The following is a 14,338-nucleotide window of genomic DNA, read 5'->3' on the forward strand; positions in this document are numbered from 1 at the left end:
CCTGTCTCATTTAAATCATGTTCTATTTGCCATAAGAAGTCACATTGACGTTTACTTTGCAAAGGTTCTACAGTGGCCTAGGATTCAAATTGGTTGACTGTACAAACTTAGTAGCAGAAATTAAGCTTAACGTTCAAAATATAAGTGTTCAAAATCTATGTATGGTCTATCGAGTGAAGTTGCTAATAAAATGACGACAAGAACAGAATCCTCCTCATTTGGTGCTGTCCTTCCCAAGGTTGTTAAGGAAAAAACTCATAAAGTGGGTCATGACGTCACACGTGAAAGTCGCTGAACGTTCATTATTTATAAAACGTTTCTGGTGTTTTGATAAAACGACCGATATTTACATACATTTGATTTTTTTAATGGTTTACTCATGTTTTCGTTCTGTTGGTCAAAATCAGTGATCGTTTCAGACATCTAGTTATTCTAGTGTATATATCATCATCATCCTCCTTGCGTTATACCGGCATTAGCCACGGCTCATGGGAGCCTGGGGTCCGCTTTGACAACTAATCCCAAGATTTGGCGTAGGCACTAGTTTTACGAAAGCGACTGCCATCTGACCTTCCAACCCGAAGGGTAAACTAGAATCTAATCCATACTAATATTATAAATGGGAAAGTGTGTGTGTCTGTTTGTTTGTCCGTCTTTCACGGCAAAACGGAGCGATGAATTGACGTGATTTTTTAAGTGGAGATAGTTGAAGGGATGGAGAGTGACATAGGCTACTTTTTGTCTCTTTCTAACGCGAGCGAAGCCGCGGGCAAAAGCTAGTATCATATAAATGGGAAAGTATGTGTGTCATGGTTTGTGAATTGTCAGTCTTTCACGGCAAAACGGAGCGACTATTAATTGACGTGATTTTGTAAGTGGAGATAGTTTAAGGGATGAGAAGCGGCATAAGCTTCTTTATGTCTCTTTCTTACCCCCCCCCCCCTTCCTAAAATGGGGGGGGGTGGAATTTTGAATGGAGCATTCCGCAATTTTCGAATTTAACTCGAACGAAACCCCTGGGGGGGCAATTTGTCAACTCTTCGATTTTTTCCATGTTTTACAATTTTTGCATTATTAAATAGAGTGTCCAGTGGTATACGAGTACATTATAGTAATCAATCATTCGTCGCGTAAAGTATAAGTTACGTACTCTTTTTTGTATACTCAAGCATTCCAGTCACATTCTAGTGCAGACGTCGGCTGTGTGAAGTACATATTATAAATGGCAAAAGTTTCTAACACATCTAGTACTCGGGAGATGTATCATTCATCATTATGAACTTACGTACGATACGACGTAAAGTACCTGCTATTTACTTAACTAGGAAGAAAGATGATTCAACAATATCATGGAACTAGTTATACACCGTGGGCCTGAATAACCCGAAAGATTTTACCCACACATTTTTGATGTAGATGTTACATGTAAAAATATTATACGACTGTTGTAATTTTTGGACAATTTTTACTATTTTAGAATGCATTTTGACATAAAAAGAAAATGTTATGTAGGTATAAAACTGGCAGTTAAAATAAGTTTAAATCTCATTTGTGTTATGTTTTACTTCTCACTTTTTGACATCTATCAATGAGGATAGTGAGACTATTCGCCATAATGGCATCAAAGCCGTTAAAAAGGCCTTTTGCACTGAGTAGGTACTAATAGTTTTTTTTATTGGTAATAATTCTGAAAGTAGATGTTATCAAGAAAAGTTTACATGACATTATAGTTTCTAAATGTGGTCAGGAATATGTTAATATCTTTCGGGTTATTCAGGTCCACAGTGTTTATGTATTATCCGTTTAGTGGCGAATTTCATTCACTATACACCCTGTTATTTTAAATTCCGTTAACTTTAAGGGGTCCCTAGTTGTTTAAATGAAACTAAACTAAACTAAACTACGGAACCCTAAAAATCACTCCCCACTTTACGTGTAGGGGAGGGGGGGTACCCTATTAAATCATTTTTTTCTACTTTTTTTTACCCCTTCGTCGGCGTGATTGCTATACATATTGGTACCAAATTTCAGCTTTCTAGTGCTAACTGTCACTGAGATTATCCGCTGACGGACGGACGGACAGACATGGCGAAACGGTAAGTCTTCCTAGTTGACTACGGAACCCTAAAAGCTAGGCCTTATTGAGAGTAATCCTTTCTGAAGGAAGAATTAAAGCAGGAATTTAATATCGTGCAGTTACGAGTAACAGGTTGCCTATACGTACTTCCAGCGTGCGTTCTCCATTTACATAAATCGAACACTTGTTGTGTGACTTGTGTCCTCACTGCCGGGCGCAACATTAGCAAAACAAATTGTATTCACAATCGATACGATATCGAGGAGGCTTCGCTACATACCTATCTTACTATACCTACTTGAAGACGTAACCATATGATACATGTAACGTTATACAAGTCACCTACAGGTTTTTGTAATCATTTGGCTCGATCAGTATTTCCGTCGACACAAGAAATTAAAAAATGTAAACGTAGTAACTTTTTTAAATTGATACGCGCGCGTAATGGGAACTGTAATCAAGATTACTTTCAAACAGGTCGTTAAACGACAAAGTTTAAACCTTGAATCAAGGTATAAACCCCATTACATACAATTAAAGTTCCATCAGGCGTTTGTTATCGCTCAATGCCATAAAAACACGACTGAAACATCACATGGCCGATTTTCGCCCACGCATCCTCTTATCATGACAATGTCAACGCGAAGTTAACTTTTACAATAGTTTAACTATAAAACATTTCGCAATTAATATAAAACTACATTAGATATTATATATTCTTTATAGGTAAAATACCTACGAATTTAATTAAGCTGTAGGTATTTACTTTATTAGTTAAAAAAAGGAAAATATGTTGAGAACTTACCTTTATTTTGGTTCGCCATTTTCATTTTCAGCCCATGAGTAGTGTTGCATATTTTTCCCCAGATATTCACATTTCTCTCTATGTTTACGTTTGGTAGACACTCTCGGGAGTCACTGGTGTGTGTGTGACGTGTATTTCAGGCCGCGGGTGGTTACAAATGGCTTATTTTGCGGAAAAATCGATGCCGCGCCGCGCGCAGCCGGTGGTTCACTGGTTCCACGCAATGATAAGGGCCCGACTGCCTAACCATGGTATCATCCTTGTAGGTACCTCCCCTTTATACATATACAGGCTAGATAGCTATAGCTTTCAGCTGATACGCGTTAAGCGAGTAAAACGTAGAACTGAAAAGTTTCTGCAAAGTCACTCTTACCAGCTTTCATCATAATTACTCAAAGTAAGGAAATGCTAGTTTATAGTAGGGTTTTGTAAATGTGGTTTAAATTAGGTTCAGTTAATAAATAAGGCAGGCTGTATGTATTAAGGTGCATTAGGGTAATTCCGAAGGTCGTCTAATTTCGAAAGTCGCATAAAATCACCATTATTTCCATATCATATCAAGATTCCTCTTTCGAAATGACTCGAGCATTTCTGTCATTCGGAATTACCCTAATGCACCTTACCTACTCAACATACTTACGTGTTACTAACGCGTACTAGTTCTTAAACAGCAATTTTTCATCAGGTGACTTAGTGAGAACATTATAACAACCTACTCGTATTTACAAAGTATTACTGATACAATAATTTGCCAATGTACTTTTCATCACAGTCGCTAATCACACGCGTAAATATGCCATTGCACGCAGGTAGAGCGGGAGTTATAGAAAACCCGTTCTCCCAAGGGAGTTATGAAATTTTAAGTACCATAATTAACTTCTTTTATCGTTTTTTAATTTTTTTGTGTTGCAAGTGTGATGAACACTATTGTGCAACTCGGGGCGTAAGAATATATATTACAAACTAGAAGTCTTTTAAATCGCTCCGTGTACTATTGATGTTTTGCATTGGCTTAATAGTGACGAATATTTGCGATATAAGAGGTAGGATAAGAATAGTGATAAATGTGTTAGATAATCCATTCTAATATTATAAATGGGAGAGTGTGTGTGTCTGTTTGTTTGTCCGTCTTTCACGGCAAAACGGAGCGACAAATTGACGTGATTTTTTAAGTGGAAATAGTTGAAGGGATGGAGAGTGACATAGGCTACTTTTTGTCTCTTTCTAAAGCGAGCGAAACCGCGGTCAAAAGCTAGTGTGTTAATAAATTAAAACGCGACCGAAGACTGTATTAAATCGACAATGCGCGAATTACCTACCAGCACGTGTGCAACATTTTACAGTACAAGGTAAAATGGGTAGGTACCTCCAAAGATAGAAAACAAACATTTAATGTAGTGCCCTGTGTGTTCACGAAATAAATTGCTTCAAACATTTCACGTATTTCAACTAATTTCAAGCATAACTGACACTGACAGGCCTAAAAACAAAGATACATAGACATGAAAATGACATGAAAGATCGGTCGCAATGATATGGCCAGTCCAGACGGAAACAATTTGACGCCGATTTCATTTAAATAATTTTTCCCCTCACTAGCTCGGAAACACGTGTTTTGTTCTTTAATACCAGTGGGTAAAAACGCATTTTATCCAGTAGTGGGTAAAGTAATTTGACCTTGAATAAAGTCAAATTAACTGCTTTAAAATTGATTAAAGTATGTGAATCTAGTGATAAAGATGATTTCCACCTGTGGAACTACTGGAAGCAGTGATAAACGCATTTTTTGCGTTGTAGTTTCCTCGCTATAGTGAGGGGAAAAGTTTTGTGTTACACTCAGGTGCAAATGTATTTTACTTCTCGTGTGTTAAAAAACTCGCAAGTTCAGGATTCTATTCTAGAACCACTCGCTTCGCTCGTGGTTCAACTATAGAATCCTTTCACTTGCTCCTTTTTCAATCCCACACTCGGCGTTAAAATACAACTTTGCCCCCTTGTATAACAAATAACTATTATTATAGTCTATATTCTTCTATCTGTGTGATCATTGATTAATCAGGTGAATGGTGAATTAATCACCGATATTAATGATAAAAATAGGTGTCGAAGAAAAAAAAAACCGGCCAAGAGCGTGTCGGGCCACGCTCAGTGTAGGGTTCCGTAGTTTTCCGTATTTTTCTCAAAAACTACTGAACCTATCAAGTTCAAAACAATTTTCCTAGAAAGTCTTTATAAAGTTCTACTTTTGTGATTTTTTTCATATTTTTTAAACATATAGTTCAAAAGTTAGAGGGGGGGACGCACTTTTTTTTCCTTTAGGAGCGATTATTTCCGAAAATATTAGTATTATCAAAAAACGATCTTAGTAAACCCTTATTCATTTTTAAATACCTATCTAACAATATATCACACGTTAGGGTTGGAATGAAAAAAAAAATCAGCCCCCACTTTACATGTAGGGGGGCTTTTTTTTTTTTTTTTTTTTTTTTTTTTTTTTTATCCTGTAACTTCTGATTCCAGTCCCCGCGAATGATACGGGCGGCTGAATTCAAATAATCGTGTTTTTTTTTTGTTCCTGTATGCACAGTATATAAAATCTGTGTGTAATAATGAAATATGTGAAATAATGTACTGATGAATAAATGAATGATAATGAGTTATGTACCATTAAATTTTTTGAGTTGGTTAACTATATAAGTGATAAATTTACAGAATGATTCTAGAGTCGTGTTTTTTGTAATAATTTCCAAAAGGTTATAAGGGTCAATTTTGAGATTTTGACATATGATTTCGTGGTCGAGACGTGGGTTTATAAATTTAGGGCAATATCTAAGGAGATGGTCTATGGATTGTGGAGTGGTTTGATCGCATGGGCATAGGTCATCGGGGGTGATTTTGAAGCGGTGGAGGTACGTTTTGTGATAGCCATGGCCGGTGAGAATTTGGGTGAGGTGGAATGATAGCGTAATCTTATTTCTGAGATTTTGGATGTCGTCCAATGTTGGTAGCCAGTTTTTTAAGTGCAGTCCGGTGGTAGAGCTTATATATATGTTTTTATGAGTTTCTTTGGTCTCTGTTCGGCAAAGGCGTTTTATGTAAGATACGGGGATCCGGTCGAAGTCAGGAGTGTTATGAAGTGTAGCGGCGATTTTTGCTTCTCTATCAGCGTCCTCATTTCCTGCGATTCCCACGTGTGCTTTGATCCAGCAGAAAGTTATGGACCCAGTTTGTTGTAACAGTTTAATTGCCTTGTGGATTTTGTTTACGGTGTGGTTGGTGCTGCTTCTGTTAGTAATTTCTTGAAGAGCTGCCATGGAGTCGGAGAAGATGGTTATATTTTGGAGTTTCAATTCTAGGGATGTTTCGCAGGCTGCCTCTATAGCAACACATTCTGCCTGGAAAGCCGTGCAACATTCATGTAGTTTTATCTGCTTGATGGTTCTCTTGCCGTCTGGATAATATATGACAAATGCTGCGCCAACTCCTCCGTCGTGTTTGCTGCCGTCGGTGTAAATGTGATGCATATCTATAGTATTGTAAATCTCGAGGTCCTCAGTGTTGTTCACTTTGTTTATCTCTGTTGATATTCTTTGGGACGGGTGAAGTAATTTTGCTGGATGTATTTTCATGTCTAGAATAATATCTGAGCGTAGGTGTTTGCTGATTCCGGTGCGTTTGGTTTGTTCAATTTCTGCTATTTCTTTGACTTTCAGATGAAGTGGGATGAGATCTGCTAGGGCTATGGAAGCGATGGTAGGGAGCGTACGGAAGCCTCGGATGATTTTGATTGCAAACCCTCTTTGTAGACTGAGTAGGGCGTTGGTTACTTTTTTATATTTAGTAGCGCTGCTCCAAATCTCTGCGGCATACGTTATAGTGGGTTCTATTACGTGTTCATATATTATAGATATATTGGCGGAGTGTATACCCCATGTAGGGCGAATATAATGGCATAATTTGCCAAATAGCTTCTGCGCCTTTTTAATGATGTACTCGCAGTGACGGATAAACTTAAACTTTTCGTCAATTACTACTCCAAGAAGTTTGAAACTGTCAGAAAATTTTAGGGTTACATTATCCATGAAAAATGAGCATGTCTTGGCTTTAGGGGTACAGGTGATCATTTGAGTTTTTTCCGGTCCAAAATTAAGATAATTTCCTGAGCCCCAACGAGATATGACTTGCAAGATATGGTTCGTGTTAGTTTGTAGTTGTTGTTTATCTCGGGCTGTACAGATGAGGAGAACATCGTCAGCATAGGCCTGGATGTAATTGCCATCAGGGAGGTAGGTATCTAGCAGGCTGTCCATTATAAGATTCCATATAATAGGTCCAAGTACTGATCCCTGAACGCAGCCTCGGTTTTGTGTCTTGGTGGAGGTTGCATCAGCGTAATTAAGATATATTGTGCGATCTGAGCAGTAACTTTGGATAACTTTGTATATGTTTCCTGGGCAATTTATGTGTTTTAGCCGTATAAATAGTGCAGGCCACCAAGCATGATCGAAAGCGCCTTGGATATCAAGTGATATGGCAACCACTAACTTTTTTTGAGATTTAGCTTGCTTCATGATGTCGATTGCATGGGCTAATGCATCAGTAGTTGATTTTTGCTCTTTGAAGCCATATTGTTTTGGATTTGCTGTATTAGTAATATGCATATGATGCGTTAATCTTTTTGCTATCAGTTTCTCATACATTTTACCAAAAACGTTAAGTAAGCCTATGGGTCTGTAGGAGGCGACGTCGGCATAATCGGATTTATTAGGCTTCGGGATAGTCTTTATAAACGCGGTTTTCCAGTACTTTGGGAAGTAGCAAAGTCGTAGGCAGCGATTAAGGAGTCGGGTAAAGAGCATCGGGTATGTGTCGATGAAATGATAACATATGTCAGGTGTGAGGTGGTCGATTCCTGGAGCTTTTTTCGAGTTCATTGATTTGCTCATTTCTATAATTTCTTCTTGTGTGAAATAGTTATCATTATTTCCATTTGAAGGGGAGTTTATCAAAGTTCTGAGAGTCTGTTGTTGGTAATTATCATTTAAGTTGTTATCGTCGGGGAAAAACTTATGCATGAGGGCTTCAGCTGTTTCTTTACTTGAGTTAGTGTATTCGGTTGGTGATATTTTCAAAGTTGTTGTGGGTTGCGGCTGGGGAACATCTTTTAGCAGTTTATTGGTAAGAGTCCAAACATGTTCATGGCTCTGGTTTGAGCAGAAACTTCTGAAGTGTTCTGATGATGTTTTGTGAATAGCGGTAACATATTCGGTTCTGGCGTCTTGTTGTTCTTTGATTATGTTGTCTAGATTTTTATTGCCTTTTTTAAGATCTTGTGTTCGGTGATGCAAGTGAATAACCCTCTTTTTCAGTTTAGTGAGGTCTTCCGTCCACCATACTGCTTTCGTGTGGTTAGATTTTCTCTTGATAGTTAAGTCACAGGCTCGTAAGATTGCGTGGCTGAGGTTTTTTATGTATTCGTCTATTTTATTTTCATTCAAGTTGTCAAAGTCGGGATCTTCCAGACCTGCTGATATCACTTCTTCTTTTATTTTGGAGGTCACATTTTGCCAGTCTGCCATATCGGTATTGTACCTGTAGGTAGTTTTCGTGATGTTTTTTCGTGGCGTTTCATTTTCTAGGTAATAAGAAAATTCAATGGCGTGGTGATCAGATGAGGGTGAGACGTCGTGATTAATTTTCCAATTTTGAATGTGATTTACGATGTTTCCTGATGCGAGAGTGAGATCGATGATCGATGATCTGAGTTGTCCTTGAAACAAATTTTCGAAAGTAGGTTCTGAACCGATGTTGCATACGTTGAGGTCGTTTGCTATGATGAGGTCTTGCATGTCTATTCCTCTTTGGTTATTCCTAGTAGATCCCCACATTGTGTGCCAGCCGTTGAAATCACCGCAAATGATATGTTTTGCATGCCTGTTTGATTGTAAGTATAATTCTAGATGTAGAAGAGTGTTAGATACGTCTTCATCAGGTTCGATATATACGCTTGTGAGTAGAATTTTGGAGTTCCGTAAGCTTAACTGTACTGTAGCTATAGGTTGCTGGTACAATGCTGGGTGATACCGAGGGAAGCTCCAAGGTCGCTTTTAACAGCTATGCAGGCTTTTACTCTGTTGCTGATTGATGGAGTTTGATATAGGTTGTAGCCGCTTATAGCCTTTAGAATATTGTTTTTTCCCACGTATGGTTCCGTGATGAAAGCAATATCGTATTTGTGTAAAGTGAGATATTGCTTGAATTCATGTGTTGCCGCAAATCCTCTACCCAGGTTGGCTTGTAGAAATTTTATTCTGTTGTGTGAAGTGGGTCGTGGAGTGTTGTTGTAGGCTGGACAATGCGGTTGAGTGCCCTTAGCAGTATCTGATAGTCATTCGTGCTAATTTGTCTGCTTTTCTCCACTCAGGGCAGTCCTGGCTGTATGCAGGATGGCAGCTTTTCCTCTCATCTTTTTGACAGCAGTTGACACAACGGGGAATGTTATTTCTATTTGGGCAGCTTCTAGTATCATGTTTTTCTGAACAAAAACCGCAGTTGGTTGAGTTGGGGCAATTGATTGCCTTGTGGTTGTATCCTAGGCATTTAAAGCATTGATACACCGGTGACTGTTCTAAGACTAAGACTTGTAAGTATCCAATTTTAACTTTTGTGTTAATGAGCGCACTCCATAGAGCGGGGCTAGTTTCCATGATGATGTTTCTTGTGGTGCCGGAGCGTCCTGCAGTGGTGCGAATGGGTTTCAGAATAAAGTCTTGTTCTGGTATATTATCAGTTAACTTTTTGTTTTGTTTGGATACCGCCTCTACTACTTGGTCGTTAGTCAAATCAGGGGTAATTCCTGTGAAACGCACCAACGGATTCTTTAAGGCTGGTAAAGATGCTGCTAGATGGGGTGATTTCTGTTTCAAGGCTTCATTTAATTTTTCTCGTTCCTGTTCGGTGTCGCATGTGATGGCAACTTTATTATTTTTAGTTGTTCTCACGCTAGCAATGCCTATGCCCATACTAATCACATCAACTGATGATTTAATTTCTTTAATGATGTCATCTCCTGTATATGTTGGGTCAGAAGATTCGAGAAGCACAGTGAAGCTTGTTTTGGGGGTACAGGGTTATAGTCGTATTGTTTTTGGTGATTGGTAGTTGGGGGAGTTGCAGCGACTGCAGCATATGACATTCTCTGGCCATTTGGTTCATTCACATATTCGCGCGAAGACGGCGCAGCAGGGGCGGTGCGAGCTATTTGAAGTTCTCTTATATTTTGTTTGAGGTTATCTATTTCCTTTTGGATCTCATTCATGTGTAAAAGACTATTTGTTTGCATTGTACTGATTCTATTTTGTAGTTCCGTAATTGGGGACTTAAGGGGGGCTACCCTAATAAAACATTTTTTTCCATTTTTTATTTTTGCACTTTGTTGGCGTGATTGATATACATATTGGAACCAAATTTAAGCTTTCTAGTGCTTACAGTTACTGAGATTATCCGCGGACGGACGGACGGACGGACGGACGGACGGACGGACGGACGGACGGACGGACGGACGGACGGACAGACAGACATGGCGAAACTATAAGGGTTCCTAGTTGACTACGGAACCCTAATACCAATTTGGACCATTTTTAGGGTTCCGTAGTTAACTAGGAACCCTTATAGTTTCGCCATGTCTGTCTGTCCGTCCGTTCGTCCGTCCGTCCGCGGATAATCTCAGTAACCGTTAGCACTAGAAAGCTGAAATTTGGTACCAATATGTATATCAATCACGCCAACAAAGTGCAAAAATAAAAAATGAGGGTACATGTAGGGGGGCTACATGTTTGGGGGCTGATATTTTTTTTCATTCCAACCCCAACGTGTGATATATTGTTGGATAGGTATTTAAAAATGAATAAGGGTTAACTAAGATCGTTTTTTGATAATATTAATATTTTCGGAAATAATCGCTCCTAAAGGAAAAAAAGTGTCCCCCCCCCTCTAACTTTTGAACCATATGTTTAAAAAATATGAAAAAAATCACAAAAGTAGAACTTTATAAAGACTTTCTAGGAAAATTGTTTTGAACTTGATAGTTTCAGTAGTTTTTGAGAAAAATACGGAAAACTACGGAACCCTACACTGAGCGTGGCCCGACACGCTCTTGGCCTGTTTTTTGACTCTGATATTCCGTTTGAACAATTTTCAAATTTATAACTCTCGAAGATCACAACAAATAAACAATCGGTGATTAAATTGAAGATTGGCGGCATCTTCTGATCAATTGAATCAGTCCATCTGGACCACATCTGGACTGACCTTTATTAAAAAAGTACTGCGTTTCGATTTTCGATATTCACACTTTAAATGTTTGCTGCTTGCTTCATTTCATTTTAAGAAGTATAAATATATATGTAAGAAAATACAAATTGCATTAGTGCATTAGTTTGAATGTTTATTAATACTAACAGTGCACAATAAACATTGAAAACTCAACAAAAAGCGTTTAGTTATTTCTTCTTAGCAGATAGGTACGATGACATTCGTGACATGACACATGACAGATGGTCACTGACAGTCCTGACAGCCGCTGTGTGTGATGTTTCATGTAAAATAGAAGTAAACAAAAAAATCACTAAATTTATCTCTTTAATATTGTAACTTATCGTATCGTGTCTAATTAACATGATAAAATATAATATATTAAAATAAATATTCACTGGAATAGTTAACAAACCAGTTGCTAGCACTGACGTGGTTGAAACTCGTATCAATATTTCCTTGTGTTTATAAGCAATATGAAAGATACCAAGATGAGTTCCCATCTTTCGGGGGGCAGATTGAACGTGGCTTTAGTCCAGGAGACCATGAGGAAGGATTTGTTAAACCTTCTTCAGATGTGTGAGGGTCCAAAAGTAAGTAATGAACAACAACAAAATATGAATATGATCTAACTCATATTCATATTTTATTACAATTTTTTATATTTATTATAAGCTAAATTAGTCTCACTTCCCATTGTTGCATTGATCTGAAATTGCAAATACACAGGATAGGTAACTATGCAGTATTATGGTAAGTAGCATCTACTTACTAGGGTGGGTCATTTTTACTTTTTTTTATTTTTTTAGGGGGCACAGTCACAAAAAGGTGCCATTTTCTAATTAATTAGTGTACAATTTTTTTTTAATTTTTTATGTTTTTTTTTTGCCTCCGGCTGCCCTCCCACACTTCTCTCCTCAAATCTTCTTGTTTTCAGAAGGACATCTTTAAGTTTGACATCCTTGAGTTTTTGTATTTTGTATGGTCTGCTAGTAGGTGCAAGCTATCCTCCTCCATACAAAATACTGATAAATCTTCATATGTCTGTTAAGAGTGTTGTGTCCCGTTATGATACCAGTCAACATTCTTAGAATGGAGTAGGGTGTAAAAAAGGTTTAAATTTTTGAGGTTTTTTCTTCATTTATTTTCTTTCAACCTTTAGCATGCTATTACGATGCCAATAAGTGTATATATTAATAGCAAAATTTTAAATTAAAAGACAATACATACATATACTCCGCACACCACACAAAATGTACAAAAAAATATATGAAAACTTCAAAGTGGATCCGGAGGCAGAAGATTAATTCCAATTGCAAAATAATTTGAAATACTGTTTATTTGCATCAGTTTGCAAGTTTTTGTAACCGTGCCCAATGAAAATATAATACTTTTTTTTCTCCATACAGCAGTGATCCACCCTACTACTTACCTTACCTGTTGATGTACCTAGATGTGGGGTCCTTAGGAACTCTGTGGAATAACAATATAATCTAGTTTTGTTTCAGTTTGTTAGAATAGTTTTAATGAAGTATTTGTTTTATCTAAATCTGTTTGAAAAAATTAAATTTTAATCTAGATTAAAGTATTTGCGGTTTTCAGATAACAATTTGGGACGAGTGGCTAGCAGGTCCAGTTGGTCTTGTAGCGCAGTATTCGTTGCTCAAGGAACATGAGGTAGCGGATATGTTCCTGTTGAAGCCGGGAAGCCTGCCTACTATTTCTGTGAAGCACATTGTTTTCATCGCTAGAGCTAAACTGGCATTGATGGACTTGGTTGCTGATTATATTAACTCGCTTAGGTAAGTTTTACCAAGATTCATGTTTTGAAATTTACTTGTAATCTCAACGTAAACTTAGCAACATTGTACTGTGCTCAATTTATTAAACACAAAAACTTTCAAATAAAAATGTTATGTATTAATAGTACCTGCCTACCTACTGTTTTTTTTTTAGTTTTCATAACATTTGTTAAAATCCATTAAAACTCAAGTAAACTGAACAAATTCATAAAGAAAAAGTTTTGTAGTGGCTAATTTATGGCTAGTTTAGTATTATATTTCTCAAATAAATGTATAATTACCAATATAGAACAAAAATTACAATTCAGTTGTTTCAAAAAGTCCGCATTGAAAGAAATAAGTTATAGAATCGGCTGGTTGGAATGAATGGGAATTCAACTAATCTTAATTTTCTGCACAGTCCATAATTTCTGTTTGTAACATAATTATTGCATCTATTTTTTTTAATTTATTTTTATTTCTATGAGTAAACTTATGTTTTCAACAACAGATCCAAGCAAACCTACCCAGTAGAGTTCCACCTGTTCTTCGTGCCTCGGAGGAGCGAGCTCTGTGAGAAGCACCTCGCGAACCGAGGAGTCCTGGCTAGCCTCACCATTCAGGAGTTCAAGTGTGACATCTTTCCGTACGATAGCGATGTCATGTCATTGGAGCTACAGAATGATTTCAGGTGAATTACTCAACAAAAAAATAATATATTCAGTGTAAAGGCTGGCGTTCAATCTCAGTTCAAATCGCAATCATTCGCCTTATATAATGGTAAATTCGATTCGACGCGTCGCCAACGGACGGTCACGAATTATTGCGATTCGATTCGGCGCGCCTAATGGACGGTCAGCCTTGATTTTCTTATGACAAACTCAATAAGTGGTTAAAAAAGGTGCTATACAAATTTTTTGAACCACTTTTGCTAACTTCAATGTAAACTTTTGTAGCATAAAAATATAAAAATGTTTACAATGCACATGAACTCCTAGTTTCTTTTCTCTTGAAAATTTCACAAGAAATCCATTGTGACATTGCAGTGACAGGTTGCCAGCCTCTCGCCTATACCACAATTTAACTGGTATCCCACAGTCGATATCTGAGTTTTTCTGATATCTGTAATAATTGAGTTTTGTTGTAGGGAGAACTACCTGGAAGGTGATCCAACATGTGCGTACCAATCTGCACTGGCGTTACGGACTATACAACATCTGTACGGCATCATACCACGCGTCTTTGGGAAAGGAGTCGCTGCTAAACAAGTATGTATATTGACTATATTATTTATTTATTTTATTTATTTATTTATTTACAAAACATGTTAACAGCATAACAGTCGAAACTAAATCACTGCTA

General features: G+C 37.5%; 1 protein-coding gene across 2 annotated transcripts in view; it reads left to right on the top strand.

Moving 5' to 3' along the window:
- LOC125236461 (vacuolar protein sorting-associated protein 33A) overlaps positions 1–14,338 on the top strand; it is a 79,315-nt gene that overhangs the window by 49,638 nt on the left and 15,339 nt on the right. The window contains exons 1-4 of one of the 2 annotated variants that reach the window (XM_048143272.1): positions 11,466–11,788; positions 12,798–12,997; positions 13,488–13,667; positions 14,124–14,244. In XM_048143272.1, the coding sequence (XP_047999229.1) occupies positions 11,672–11,788; positions 12,798–12,997; positions 13,488–13,667; positions 14,124–14,244 (618 nt within the window). In that variant the 5' untranslated portion in view covers positions 11,466–11,671. Of the gene's footprint in view, positions 1–11,465; positions 11,789–12,797; positions 12,998–13,487; positions 13,668–14,123; positions 14,245–14,338 lie in introns of those variants that run through there. The other variant, XM_048143273.1, reaches the window with a different exon arrangement.

This window comes from Leguminivora glycinivorella, chromosome 19 (assembly GCF_023078275.1).
Source record: "Leguminivora glycinivorella isolate SPB_JAAS2020 chromosome 19, LegGlyc_1.1, whole genome shotgun sequence".
NCBI classification, from domain to species: domain Eukaryota; kingdom Metazoa; phylum Arthropoda; class Insecta; order Lepidoptera; family Tortricidae; genus Leguminivora; species Leguminivora glycinivorella.